At 43.0% G+C, this 15,368-nt stretch overlaps 1 protein-coding gene and 1 non-coding gene across 2 annotated transcripts; one reads left to right on the forward strand and one right to left on the reverse strand.

The window, feature by feature from the left end:
* Positions 1-1,353: 1,353 nt before the first annotated feature.
* On the forward strand, positions 1,354-10,965 carry LOC109876096 (gastrula zinc finger protein XlCGF17.1-like). Its single transcript, XM_020468560.2, has 2 exons — positions 1,354-1,475; positions 9,147-10,965. Exons 1-2 carry the CDS (start codon positions 1,424-1,426, stop codon positions 10,022-10,024), a joined length of 930 nt encoding a protein of 309 aa, XP_020324149.2. The 5' UTR covers positions 1,354-1,423; the 3' UTR covers positions 10,025-10,965.
* trnak-uuu (transfer RNA lysine (anticodon UUU)) lies at positions 2,014-2,086 on the reverse strand. Its single transcript has one exon. It is a non-coding gene; the product is annotated as a tRNA-Lys (tRNA).
* Positions 10,966-15,368: the final 4,403 nt, after the last annotated feature.

Here is a 15,368-nt window from a genome sequence, read left to right on the forward strand (position 1 = left end):
GCTGTTTTGCAAGGAGGAATGGGAAAAAATTTCAGTCTCTCGATGTGCAAAACTGATAGAGACATACCCCAAGCGACTTACAGCTGTAATCGCAGCAAAAGGTGGCGCTACAAATTATTAACTTAAGGGGGCTGAATAATTTTGCACACCCAATTTTTCCGTTTTTTGATTTGTTAAAAAAGTTTGAAATATCCAATAAATGTCGTTCCACTTCATGATTGTGTCCCACTTGTTGTTGATTCTTCACAAAAAAATACAGTTTTATATCTTTATGTTTGAAGCCTGAAATGTGGCAAAAGGTCGCAAAGTTCAAGGGGGCCGAATACTTTCGCAAGGCACTGTACTTGTTAGATATTACTGCACTGTCGGAGCTAGAAACACAAGTATTTCACAACACCCGGAATAATTTCTGCTAAACACGTGTATGTGACCAATAAAATGTGATTTTGATTTGAATTAAACATCCTATTTATCAAAGGTGCTTTTGCCTGGGGTGAAAATGACTCCAAAGGATTTGAATTTCTTACAAGTCCATATTGATACAGAAACACAAAAACATATTTAGATTTATTAAGAACAAGTTGATTGACAAAGTCATGAAAAATTGGAAGATATGAATAAACCACATTTTGGCTATGATAAAAGATATGCCTCTGGGGTCAAAATGATCCATGTCAGAATTATGGTTCAATGCAAATGTGTAGTGGGTGTAAAGTTTGTTTTAAATTCTCACTCATTAAGCACGAATCAATCAGCACATGCTTCTCTTTGAACGACGTAATATAATATTAAACTTTTATGAAATAAATGAAAAATTAAAGTTTGGTTCCTCTACTGCGTTGCCCACTCCAGTCAGCAGATGGCGATGTGCGTCTTTTAGGTTCAGGCGACGCTGCCAGTGTGACGTATAATCTAGTGGACGGGACGCTCCTTCAACAACAACAGCTAGTCAGACAACTCGGTAGCTTTCTAGCAAACATAGCTACAACATTCACACTCTTTACACTGTTTTGGTGTTTATTAGTCGCTGTGTATTAAACACACTTCTGTCGTATGTACTTTTTGGCCAATTTCATTATATATTTACGTTGTTTGTCAGCTAGCTGGTTTGCTAAGTTAGCTTAGAACTAGGCTAGTCGCTAATGATAGCTAGCTAACATCCCCGACCATGAGTTCACTAAGGTTCTCTCCTGATAAAGAAGAGGAGGTCTGCTGGATGGAGAAAGAAGCTCTCGTCAAAGAGGAGGAGGAAGAGGAGGATGTTACAATACAAAAACAAGTAGAGGGTGAGGCTGTTACAGTGAAAGAAGAAGAGAAAGACGTTTCAGTGAAAGAAGAGGAAGACTCGTTCAGAGTGAAAGAGGAGGAGGATGTTACAGTAAAAGAAGAGGATGCAGTTTTTGTAGTGAAAGAGGAGGGGAAGATGACTGTCACATTGAAGGAAGAAGAGGAGGTTGAAGATAAGTTTAATACCAGTAAGTACCGTCTCTGCAGTCGTTGAACCAATATGCAGTAAAGGGGTTCTACACTTTAATTTTGTTCTGTAGGAATGGCTGAAGCTACACTGTAACGTGTAGAACATCAAGAGTGGACCATCAACAAAACGTTAACAATTGATGAAATGCATCCAATGACAATGCCTGACATACTGTAGTCCTCAATATCTCCTATTAGATTAGCCCAATATGTAGTCTTAAAGGGGCAATCAGCAGTTGTTACATCCATTTTGGGACTTATACATTAATGAGTGGCGTGCAGTAGCAGAGAAAACAGAAAACAGTCTATAACTTGGGTGACAGGAGTCTCTGACAATTTTGTCAAGGTGGGTTGATAGTGGAACGCCTGCGCCAGAAAGGTTAAACCTGGAGGTTCAGATTAAAAATCCTGAAGTCTTCAGACTAAACTGTTTTGGCTCTGGGAGTGTATAGTCTACAGGTGAACATGTCATTTAAAGTTATAGAAAATTAAAGTATAGAAAGACTGCCTAAAGAAGGAAGGTGAACAGAAAAGCCACACCCGAACAGGGACTTGAACCCTGGACCCTCAGATTAAAAGTCTGATGCTCTTCCAACTGAGCTATCCGGGCTCTGCATTTACTAATTTTCATACACCTAACCTGCCGGGCAGAGGCACGGACTGACGAGGGGGTATTGTCAGATGGTACATTACCCCAGAGAACCAGGCCTCCGTTTCAAATGATACAGTCAACGAAATCTGAACTGGACATCCCCTCCAAAGATGCAATTTGTCCAAGACAAATTGGTTGCACGGCTGACTCCACATCAGAAGGTTGCGTGTTCAAATCATGTTGTGGTCAGGGTTTTTATGTGTTTAATCTCTGCCTTCTTTACACAGTGAAGTCAATTAATCAGCACAAGTACAAATCTCGCACTCAAACAACCAAACCAATGCTGCTTTAGATGACAATTGTCTCTCACAAAAGCCTGGCTCACTGCAAATTCCGAAATCAGATGATGCTGTGTGATTGACAGACGTAAATCAGTCTTCGAACAGGGAGTTAAAATTTGTTTTTTAAACTTTAATTTTGCTAATTTATTTCTCTAGGTTTCTTCCTAGGTATTGGCCTTTCTAGGGAGTTTTTCCTAGCCACCGTGCTTCTACACCTGCATTGCTTGCTGTTTGGGGTTTTAGGCTGGGTTTCTGTACAGCACTTTGAGATATCAGCTGATGTACGAAGGGCTATATAAATAAATTTGATGATTTGGCACGCCTGCATTTGTGGAGTTTCTCCCATCCTTCTCTGCAGATCCTCTCTAGCTCTGTCAAGTTGGATGGGGAACATCACTGCACAGCTATTTTCAGGTCTCTCCAGAGATGTTAGATCGGGCTGAAGCCCGGGCTCTGGCTGGGCCACTCAAGGACATTCAGAGACTTGTCCCGAAGCCACTCCTGTGTTGTCTTGGTTGTGTGCTTAAGGTCGTTGTGCTGTTGGATGGTGAAATTTCGCCCCGTCTCAGGTTCTGTCCACTCTGGAGTAGGTCTTTCATCAAGGATCTCTCTGCACCTTGCTCCGTTAATATTTCCCTCGATCCTGACTAGTCTCTCAGTCCCTGCTGCTGAAAAACACCCCCACAGCATGATGCTACCACGACCATGCTCCACCGTAGGGATGGTGCCAGGTTTCCTCCAGATGTGAATCTTGGCATTCAGGCCAATCTAGTTTCTCATGGTCTGAGAGTACTTGAGGTGCCTTTTGGCAAACTCCGAGCAGGCTGTCATGTGCCTTTTACTGAGGAGTGGTTTCCATCTGGCCACTCTATCATCAAGGTCTGATTGGTGGAGTGCTGCAGAGATGGTTGTCCTTCTGGAAGGTTCTCCCATCTCCACAGAGGAACGTTGGAGCTCTTAGTTGCTCTAAACTTCTTCCATTTAAGAATGATGGAGGCCATTGTGTTCCTGGGGACCTTCAATGCTGCAGACATTTTTTGGTACCCTTCCCCATATTTGTGCCTCGACACAATCCTGTCTTGGAGCTCTACGGACAATTAGTTTGACCTCAGCTTGGTTTTTGCTCTAACATGCACTGTCAACTGTGGGACCTTATATCGATAGGTGTGTGCCTTCCAAATCATGTCCAATCAATTGAATTTACCACAGGTGGACTCCACTCAAGTTGTAGATACATCTCAAGGATGATTAATGGAAACAGGATTCACCTGAAGTCTCATAGGGTCTGAATACTTACGTAAACAAGGTATTTGTTTTTTAATTTTTAATAAATAAGCAAACATTTCTAAAAACCTGTTTTAATTTTTGGCTATTTTGTGTAGATTAATGAGGATTTATTTTAATTGTAATAATTATTAGAATACGACTACCAAAACAAATGTGGAAAAGGGGAAGGGGTCTGAACTGGTTGATTCGAACTGTAGTGACGCCACAAGCTCTGAGCTGCAGTGCCTTAGACCGCACCTAAAATATATCTTGGTCAACCAAGAGTCGTCTGTTCATTCTTCCAAACGATTGGTTGAAATGTTATAACGTGTATTTTTCCATATATAGACACACACCATGTGTTTAATAAAATCAACTATCTAAATGAAAATGATACAAATCTAAAGGTCATTTTGTATTGTAAACATAAATAAAGCAAATAAAAACATTGCAGCCTGCAGTTAAATATCCCGTTAAAAATAAATGTCCTTTATAAATCACATTATTGGATGCACATGGCCTGTCTACAATCAACTTGAAACATTGTATCAACTGGGTCTCCAAAACTAGCAATAGCAAGCTTGCAACACTGTATAAAATATTCTGGGCCCTCAAGTTTCCCGCACCAGTGAGTTTTGTACAGACAAAGCTGTCGGCTATTTGTGCAAAGAATAAAAAGTAATCAGGGATTTTATGACATTTCCACTGGATCAGAGCATTTCATTTTCCTTTTCAATGCCGAGTGGTTATCAAGAGTTGGAAATATTTTTCAAATACTTTGAGCAACTATTGTCATTTGTAATTGATTCTAATAGGACTTTGTTTACTTGCTGTTTGAGGTGAAGAAAAAATTACTTTGAGAAATCCTAAATAATTTCAGTTTGCTAAATCCAATGGTTTTAACTGAGAGTCACCTTAACTTTATAGACAATGCCCCAAATAGATACGGTCATTAACGAGGTTCTTCAATAATTACACATAATTCTTAATACTGTAGCTGTTCAGTTACAGTCACATGTTCAACTATCCTCAGCTGATCCAGGAAATAATTTTCTGAATGACAAACATCACGACATGCAACAACAACCAAAGTGTTTCTTCATTCATTACTCTGGTAAAGACAGTTATGCCGTGCTCCACGTTGGATCCAACATCCCTAACAAATGTATGTTTATAATGTGTTATTGTCCGCTAGATTTACAGTCTCGTTAGTCTGTTTGGACACATAAGATCCTTATCTCATAATGTGTAGAGAACTGTTCCTTGATGGACAGGCTATTAGACAACACACAGAGCTATTTTCCTTAATTCATGATATTTAGAATGACAACACATTACAGAGTAGCCTAGTGGGATTATTCACAAAATTATCTGGTGATCAAGTATTGAAATGGCATGACAAAAACATTTTAGTTTCCATATTTCACCTGAAGTATTAACTGATTTATAGTCTGAGGTCTATGTTGTTGTTAGGTGAGGTTATGGGTCCTACAGTAGGTCTATGTTGTTGTTAGGTGAAGTTATGGGTCCTACAGTAGGTTTATGTTGTTCAGTGATGTTATGGGTCCGACAGTAGGTCTATGTTGTTGTTAGGTGATGTTATGGGTCCTACAGTAGGTCTATGTTGTTGTTTGGTGAAGTTATGGGTCCTACAGTAGGTCTATGTTGTTGTTTGGTGAAGTTATGGGTCCTACAGTAAGTATATGTTGTTGTTAGGTGAAGTTATGGGCCAATTTGCATACACTTAGTTTACAAACGCTCATTGACAGACTCGTAGCAAAGCTAGCCAAAGAGCATTTTACTGGTGGAAGTGTTTTTTTAAGTATAAAGCAGTTGATTTGCGACAACATATTATATAAAGCAGGACATTCAAAGGAGCCTAACAATTATAATCCAAAGTAGTGTGAAATATACTCATAAGCAACCTGGAAATGAAGACTATTTTTGCTGTCAGCCTATGAGAAATCCACTGAGTTTTCCCCCACGGTGGTGAATTAGTGAATAGACACAGAGCTTAATGTGAGTTTCCTTGAGTAGCACTCCTGATCTTGCACTGTAATATTCAGAATACCTTGTGAAAAAAACAAATCTCTGCTCTCCATTTTTGCTCCAGGCAGATATACTACATTCATAACTAGTGGTTTCCTCATTACCAGATATACTACATCCATAACTAGCAGTTTCCTCATTACCAGATATACTACATCCATAACTAGTGGTTTCCTCACTAGCAGATATACTATATCCATAACTAGTGGTTTCCTCATTACCAGATATACTACATCCATAACTAGTGGTTTCCTCATTTGCAGATATACTACATCCATAACTAGTGGTTTCCTCATTACCAGATTTACTACATCCATAACTAGTGGTTTCCTCATTACCAGATATACTACATCCATAACTAGTGGTTTCCTCATTACCAGATATACTACATCCATAACTAGTGGTTTCCTCATTACCAGATTTACTACATCCATAACTAGTGGTTTCCTCATTACCAGATATACTACATCCATAACTAGTGGTTTCCTCATTAGCATGGAGGAGTTTATACAACCAGATACAATGCTTTGCGGAAGTATTCACTCCCTTGGCATTTTTCCTATTTTGTTGCATTACAACCTGTAATTTAAATGGATTTTTATTTGGATTTCATTTCAAAAATGAAAAAGTGGTGCGTGCGTATGTATTCACCCCCTTTGCTATGAAGCCCCTAAATAAGATCTGGTGCAACCAATTATTTTCAGAAGTCACATAATTAGTTCAATAAAGTTCACTTGTGTGCAATCTAAGTGTCACATAATCTCAGTATATATACACCTGTTCTGAAAGGGCCCAGAGTCTGCAACACCACTAAGCAAGGGGCACTACCAAACAAGTATCACCATGAAGACCAAGGAGCTCTCCAAACTGGTCAGGGACAAAGTTGTGGAGAAGTACAGATCAGGGTTGGGTTATAAAAAAATGTCAGAAACTTCCCACGGGGCACCATTCAATTCATTATTAAAAAATGGAAAGAATATGGCACCAAAACAAACTTGCCAAGAGAGGGCCGCCCACCAAAACCCACGGACCAGGCAAGGAGGGCATTGATCAGAAAGGCAACAAAGAGACCAAAGATAACCCTGAAGGAGCTGCAAAGCTCCATAGCGGAGATTGGAGTATCTGTCCATAGGACCACTTTAAGCCGTACACTCCACAGAGCTGGTCTTTACGGAAGAGTTGCCAAAAAAAGCCTATGCCCAAAGAAAAAAATAAGCAAACACGTTTGGTGTTCGCCAAAAGGCACGTGGGAGACTACCCAAACATATGGAAGAAGCTACTCTGGTCAGATGAGACTAAAATTGAGCTTTTTGGCCATAAAGGAAAACGCTATGTCTGGCGCAAACCCAACACCTTCCCTCACCCCCAGAACACCAGGGATGTTTTTAATCTGCAGGTACTGGGAAACTGGTCAGAATTGAATGAATGATGGGTGGCGCTAAATACAGGGAAATTCTTGAGGGAAACCCGTTTCAGTCTTCCAGAGATTTGAGACTGGGATGAAGGTTCACCTTCCAGCAGGACAATGACCCTAAGCATACTGCTAAAGCAACACTCGTGTGATTTAACTTCATTGGGATAGGGGGCAGTATTTTCACGTCCGGATGAAAAGCGTGTCCAAAGTAAACTGCCTGCAACTCAGGCCCAGAACCTACGATATGCATAGTATTAGTAGATTTGGATAGAAAACACTCTGGAGTTTCTAGAACTGTTTGCATGATGTCTGGGAGTATAACAGAACTTATTTGGCATGCGAAACTCAGAGGACAAACCATTCAGATTTGTTTTTTTAGGTCACGCTTTTCAATGAGGTTTCATTGGGATTCCAGATTTCTAAGGGGCAGGCTTGCAGTTCCTATCGCTTCCACTGGATGTCAACAGTCTTTAGAAATTGGTTGAGGTTTTTCCTTTGAGAAATGAAGAAGTACCACTGTTCAGAATGAGGCTCGAGGGAAGTGTACTCTTTGTTAGAGGCGCACGACCTGAACAGCACGCTCCGCTTTCTTTTCCTCTGGTATGGAACACAGTTTATCACGTCATTAAATTTGATCAATTATTTAGTTAAAAATACCTAACGTTGTATCAGGAAAGTTGTTGGAAATGTTTGGACAGAGATTACAGGTAACTTTTGAGATTTTTTATAGTCATGTCATGCGTTTTGGAACCGGTGTTTTTCAGAATCAAGCGCGCCAAATAAATTGACATTTTGGATATATATCAACAAAATTAATCGAACAAAAGGACAATTTGTGATGTTTATGGGACATATTGGAGTGCCAAGCGAGGATGATCTTCAAAGGTAAGGCACAAATTATATCATTATTTCTGTGTTTTGTGTCGCGCCTGGCGGGTTGAAATATGATTGTCTGTGTTTGTTTGCGGAGGTGCTACACTCAGATAATAGCATATTATGCTTTCGCCGTAAAGCCTTTTTGAAATCTGACATGCTGGCTGGATTCACAACAAGTGTAGCTTTAATTTGGTGTATTGTATGTGTGATTTCATGCAAGTTTAATTTTTGTAGTAATTTATTTGAATTTGGCTCTCTGCATTTTCAATGGATGTTTGCCGTTTCCATCCCACCTATCCCAGAGAGGTTAAGGGGAAACATTTAAATGTCTTGGAATGGCCTAGTCAAAGCCCAGACCTCAATCTAAATGAGAATCTGTGGTATGACTTAAAGATTGCTGGACACCAGCTGATCCCATCTAACTTGAAGGAGCTGGAGCAGTTTTGCCTTGAGGAATGGGCAAAATCCCAGTGGCTAGATGTGCCAAGCTAATAGAGACACACCCCAAGAGACTTGCAGATGTAATTGCTGCAAAAGGTGGCTTTACAAAGTATTGACTTTGGGGGGGGTGAATAGTTATGTTTTTTTGTCTTATTGTTTTTCAGAATAAAACATATTTTGCATCTTCAAAGTGGTAGGCATGTTGTGTAAATCAAATGATACAAATCCCCCCAAAATGTCATTTTAATTCCAGGGTGTAAGGCAACAAAATTGGAAAAATGCCAAGGGGGGTGAATACTTTTGCAAGCCACTGTATACTACATCCATAACTAGTGGTGTCCTCATTAGCATGGAGGAGTTTCTGCAACTAAATTGTGTGTGTATCACCCTTGTGTGGCAATTTTAGCAAACACAGAAAGGGGCCTATATTGGTGACCAAAAGTTGCCTGGCACACTGCTTAGGGGTTCAGCAACTGCAATAACCTTTTTCTAGTCTAAAATCATCAATGTTACTACTAATGTGAAAAAAATACAAAATATTGTTGCTCACTTGACTGCCGTAAGACAAATGTAACATTCATTACAGACGTCAATTGTTTACAACATCATGGCTACGCTGTTGGCATCACCTTTTATAGTGGATTTCTGCTGTTGTAGGCTTTTAACCATCTGTCGGACTTTGTTCACACAGGAGAGAGAAGTGACTATCGAGGATCCTCTGGGGAGCCTCAACAACCTCATGATGCTGACGAGGCAAAGAAAAGTCTCTCCAGATCAAAACACCTCAAGAAACACCAGCAGAGACCCACAAGGAAGAAAACTCATCGCTGCTCTGACTGTGGGAAGAGTTTTGTTTCATCAGGACATTTAAAATCACACCAGAGAACACACATGGGAGTAAAACCTTATAGCTGTGCTCAATGTGGGAAGAGATGCACTCAGTCAACAGACCTTAAAAAACATGAGAGAATACATACAGGAGAGAAACCTTATAGCTGCTCTGACTGTGGAAAGAGTTTTGTTTTTTCAGGGCAGTTAAAATCGCACCAGAGAACACACACGGGAGAGAAACCTTATAGCTGTGCTCAATGTGGGAAAAGATTCACTCAGTCAACAGACCTTAAAAAACATGAGAGAATACATACAGGAGAGAAATCTTATAGCTGCTCTGACTGTGGACAGAGTTTTGTTTATTCAGGACAGTTAAGATTACACCAGAGAGCACACACGGGAGAGAATCCTTATAGGTGCGCTCAATGTGGGAGGTGTTTTACTCAGTCAAGCAGCTTGATAGTACACCAGAGAACACACACCGGAGAGAAACCTCATAGCTGTGATCAATGTGGGAAGCGTTTTGTTACATCTAGCACTCTGACTACACACCAGAGAACACACACGGGAGAGAAACCTTATAGCTGTAATCAATGTGGGAAGAGTTTTTCTCAGCCAAACGGCCTGATAGTTCACCAACGAGTACACACAGGAGAGAAACCTCATAGCTGTGATCAATGTGACAAGAGATACTCTGATAAAAGATCTCTGATCAAACATGGGAAAATACATACATGAAGGAGTTGTTTCATGATATCAATGAATTAATGTCACAATGTAGAATGTACATTTAAATGCATCACTCCCTGATGTAGCTGACTGTCTTCTGCAGGTTGTCCTCTAATCAGTGAGGTAGAATATATCTCCCATTTCCATATGTTTAAAAAAAAGTTGTGTTAGTTTCAACAGCACATACAACCGGATTTCCCCCCTAATTGATATCAGTGATTTATTGTGACTTATGCAGCCAACTGACTTATGCAGCCAACTGACTTTGGGTACAATTATATTAACATTGTTGCCCTGACTTTAGAATATCAGGTTCATGTATCAGGTTCATTCTTAGATGTGCCAACCCAAATGTACAAGAGCATGACATTGGGGACTGGGCCCCGATCCAACAACATGTCTATCGAGTGAACCCTGAAAAGAGAGAGAAGCTCTGCAGTTAGGTGGAAAGTTACTTCGGATATTGCAGGAGTTTCCTCTTGAAATCAGACATGTTCGTGGTAAGGACAACTCTATTGCTGATCGTCTCAAGGGTGAGCAGTCAAAAAGATTTGTATTTTATGTTCCAAGGGGACAAGAGATCTAGAAGCTAGTGAGTTTTAGGAAGACGAGAGTTCTAGAAGCTAGTGGGGAAAAATTATAGTTTTTTCTTGTTTTTAATTGTTGACAGCCAGTAGACACCATGTTTATATTGATGAAGCATTGTAGTTGATTTGTGAAATGGAAGTTGTTTTCTGTTGGTGGTAAGCAAACTTGTCCAATAGAAATGTAGGATATATTTGTTCTCTTAAATTGTTCTCTTTTTCCATGTTTCGAGGTTGGACGATAGCACATAGGAATGGGGGATACATAGTCTTTTGTACAACTGAATGCATTCAACTGAAATGTGTCTTCGGTGCACTGATTGGTGTCACCTCTTTAGTCAGTATGTGTTACACCCTTGCTGGCTTGTCCACCTCGTTAGTGGGAAGGTGTTTCACCTGAGCTGGTCCAGGTTCTATTTAAGAGTGTCTGGCCCAGTGCTCCAGTTGTCTTGATAGATGTGGAAAGTCAACACCTTTAGTTGCTCCACCTTTTTGTTTTTTTTGCTTCCTGATTATAAGTTTGAGGTGGTGGGACTGGTGCGACATCGTCCGTGAGGAGATGGCGCAAAGTACATCTGGACCGTCGGTTCCGGGGATTGGACTGGCCAACACGGTGCGCTTTTCTTGGCGGGGAAAAGAGATGGAGCCTTGGGGGAGAGAAACCTTCGGGAGGAACATCCTAATGGGGCACCTAAAATTGAAGGTTAAAGATGTTCTATGCCTTCAGGGGAACCCAATGGAGAAGGGGTTTGATGTAACCCTATATTTGGAAGAAAAAGACAATGAGATTATGAAGACGGTGACGGAAGGGAAAGAAGAAGGTCCCCTGTGTCATTACACGGTGACCAGCCTGGCAAGAAACAACTTCAGGGTGGTCACCGTAACCATGTACAATCCGCACGTGAAGGACGAAGAAGTGAGGGCCTTTCTGGGGAGGTACATGGACAATGTCTCCTCAGCGAGGTACCTCAGGGACTCCCTGGGTTTCTGGAATGGGAAGAGAGGCTTCCAGGCGTTACTCAGGGAGTCCCCGAAGAGTGTGGATGGCTACCTCCATCCTCCGGCAATGTTCTCCCTGGGGGCTGACAGGGGAACCCTATACTATGCACGTCAGCCCCCGTTCTGCAGGCGTTGTATGGCCTACGGCCATACCCTGGCCTCGTGCAGTAACAAGAAATGTCGTTTTTGTGGGTCGGAAGAGCACGAGGCCAGGGAGTGTGACGAGCCCAAGGCTTGCCACGGGTGTGGCTCCAGAGAACACCTGTGGCGTGATTGCACGGATCGTCACAGGTCATACGCGTCTGCAGCTGGGGGGGGAGCGGGGGATGGGGGGAGGAAAGAAAGGACGCGTGCGGATTGTACGGATGGCACAGGGGAAAAGAAGGCAAGAGAAGAGGATGGAAAGAAGGAAGAAATGAGAAGAAAGAGGCGGGAAGAAGGAAAGAGTGGAAAAGAAGAGGAGAAGGAAAAGAAGGCAGAAGAACGTAAAGGAGCGGTGAAGGGGACAGTGGTGCGAGAAGGAGTGGAAGAGGGGACAGTGACGGAGAAGGAGGGAGGAGTGGGGGAGGGGGGGAGATGGGGGGAAGGAGTGGGGGGACAGCCTGCCAGGCTTCCTCGGTCGAAATGAGGGATTTGGTGGAGGAGTTAGCGGGGATGGGACGTTGTGTCTCCCCGCTACCTCCTTCACCAAAGAAGAAAGGGATGAAGAGGGGGAGCTTGGCAGGAAGTGAGAGGGAGGGGTGTGTGGAGGGGGGGGGGGCTAAGAGAGTGGCGGGGGGGGGGGGGTAATTTGTCCTCCCGGTCTGCCTCAGCCCCTTGCATTTTAGTGGATGACTCCAGTGAGGGGTCGGTGGGCTGTTTGCTAGAGGGATCCCAACTCCTGTTTGAGGAGATGGGGTCCCCTACATGCAGCCCCGAGGCAAACAGGGAGGGGGGGATGGTGGGTGGGGAGGGAGGACCCAACACACTGCCTGGGTCATGGGTTGGGATGGAGGACGGGGGGGCGTCAGGAGAGGAGAGGACGTCCCCGCCGGTGGAGATGGACCAGGGGAGCATCGGGTGAGTCTCCTGGTTTTTCTTTGGTTTTTTATTTATTTATTTGTTGTTAATAATTAAATGAATAGTTCTGTTTCTTTTTTTAGTCTAAATGTTAGGGGGTTAAGGGATAATGTTAAAAGGAGTTTTTTTTTTTGTTATTTAGAGGGTGTGGGGTTTGATTTCTGTTTTTTACAGGAGGTTCACCTGAGGGATGGTGGGGATGTGTGTAGATTTAAGAGGGAGTGGGATAAGGGGGAATCTTTTTGGGGCATAGGAGGGGTGCACTCAACAGGAGTAGGGATTTTGTGTGGGCATAGAGAGGTTAAAATAGAGAACACTTTTGTAATAATGCAGGGTAGAGTTTTGGGGATAGATGTTAAGTTTAGAGAAGCTAGATATAGGTTAATTGGGGTGTATGGGCCACAGGTGGCGGCAGACAGGAGGGAGATTGTGGACTGTCTGGCGCCCCTGTGTGTTACAAACAGGCACTTGGTGATAGGAGGAGACTTTAATATAGATTTAGGGGTAGGCGGTGATAGCAGTGCAGGTGCCATCTCTGGGCTAATGGCTTGCCATGGTCTGGTTGATGGTGGCCTGCACACTACTCCGGCAATGGTCGGTCCTACATGGCGCAACTCCAGGGGGGTTGTGCGGAGGCTCGACTACATTTTTGTATCCAGGTCTTTGGGTCAGTTGTCTGGGCGGCTGTTGCCTGTTTTCTTCACGGATCACGACGGGGTGTTCCTGCAGGTGGGGTCGCCAGTCTGCCTCTTCGGTAGGGGGTACTGGAAGTTAGATCGGGATATACTGGAGGAGCAGGCTTTCGTTGACGCATTTTTTTGTTTCTTTCGGAGGCTTGACGGCCTCCGGTCCATGTGCGAGGGGGTGTTAGAGTGGTGGGATTTAGTTAAGGTGAGGATTAGGGCTTTTATAATAGGATATTGTAGACGGAAAAAAAGGGAGGAAAGGAGGGAGGTGGATCGTATCCAAAGGTTAATTGAACTCGAGTACGAGGCAGGCAACCTCGGCGGGTCGATTGACTGGGAGAGATTCGCAGCCCTAAAGGCGCAGCTCAGGGAGCTGCAGGAGCAGAAGGCTCGAGCTTTCCTGGAGCGTGCGCATAGTGGCTTTTTAGAACATAATGAGACTTGTTCCGCTATGTTCTTTAAGTCGGTTAGGGCCAGACAGAGTAGGAAGGTAATGCAGGGAGTTAGGGAAGAAAATGGTAGTATAGTAAGTAAACCAGAGGAAATGGTCAGGGTGACAACTGATCATTTCCAAGGTTTATTTAAGGAAAGGGAAATAGATGTAGAGCAGGGAAACGTGTTTTTAGAACACTTGTCCCGGCGGTTGCCAGAGGACATTAGAGACGTGATGGAGGCCCAGATCTCACTAGAAGAGGTTGAGAGCGCTCTTAGGAGGATGGGAAAAGGGAAGGTGCCTGGGATGGATGGGCTGCCGGCTGAGTTTTACCTCAAGTTTTGGGGTATACTTGGACCAGTGGTTCTCAAAGTCTTGAAGGCCATCCTTGAGACGGGGGTCCCGGGGGGATCAATGGCTGTTGGTGTGCTGTCACTTCTTTATAAGAAGGGGGAAGCAACTGACCTTGGCAACTGGCGGCCATTGACCATGCTGTGCGTAGATTACAAGATTCTTGCAAAGGTTTTAGCAGACCGGTTGCGCACAGCCCTTCCCTACGTCGTCCACGAGGATCAGACGTGCGGGGTAGAGGGCCGCTCTATAAGATGGAACCTACAGTTGATCAGGGATTCCATCGCTTGGGTTGAAGATAGAGGGCTGCCTTTAATGGTAGCAGCGCTAGATCAGGCGAAAGCTTTTGATCGCGTGAATAGATCTTTTTTTAGATCTTTTTTTAGGAGTGATTTTGTTTTGACATGGGCTAGGCTAGAGAGAGGCGTAGGGAGAGCAAAGGGAACGGATAGGGACAGGTTTCTGCTCTGGCTTCTCATGAGTCTCTTTAAAAAGGGACTGTGGGAAGCCAGGAAGAATTTAGTCAAGACAGGGAGAGATTGGGGGGTGGAAGGGATAGTGAGAAGGGTGGAAGGTGATTTGAGGGGGAGGATGAAGAGGGAGGAGAGGAAGTGGGGGAAGCATGCGGCACGGGAGAGGTGGAAAAGGGGTTTAGGGCTGGGAGTGTTAGAGTGAGTTTGGTAAGGGGATAGATTAGGGAAGGGGAGATAGGGAAAGGGTTAGGTATTGGTTAGGTATGACGGGGAGGGACGATGCTCCCCTGAGGTTTGTTTTTGTTTGATGTTTTTGTAAATAGAATTTTATTAAGAATGAATGCGAATTATGATTTTGTAATAGTATGAATGGTTTTGATTGTAATACATTATTTTAACCACCTTTTTGGTTTGCTTCCTGTCTTTTAGCTTTGGTGTGGTTTTGTCTTTTGTTTGGCTCTTCTTGGGCAGATGTAGTGGGTCTCATGGTGGGTGTCTTTTAGGTCCCAGTTGTTGTTACAAGTCAACTTCCAGTGGACACCCCATAGTGCCTTTCAAAACCCCACCTGTTTAGTTTTGGTTGTTGTCTATTACTCTTTGTTCCCTCTTCTATGTAAGGGACATTTGGTTTTCCTGTTGGGGAAGGTAACAACAAACAATGGAGTAGAACAAGCTTCTATTTTGGGTTGGATGTTGTATCCAATTCTTAATATTTTAATCATTGTCTTTTCCTTAGAATGTTCATTAGTCTTTCAGTTGTTTCTCATG

Source organism: Oncorhynchus kisutch, linkage group LG20 (assembly GCF_002021735.2).
Source record: "Oncorhynchus kisutch isolate 150728-3 linkage group LG20, Okis_V2, whole genome shotgun sequence".
NCBI lineage: Eukaryota > Metazoa > Chordata > Actinopteri > Salmoniformes > Salmonidae > Oncorhynchus > Oncorhynchus kisutch.

Bases quoted from the DNA above. Each gene is read 5' to 3' on its own strand.
- LOC109876096 (XM_020468560.2), top strand. From the start codon at position 1,424: ATGACTGTCACATTGAAGGAAGAAGAGGAGGTTGAAGATAAGTTTAAT. The intron at 1,476-9,146 runs GTAAGTACCGTC...TTGTTCACACAG, and splicing joins TGAAGATAAGTTTAATACCA to GAGAGAGAAGTGACTATCGA.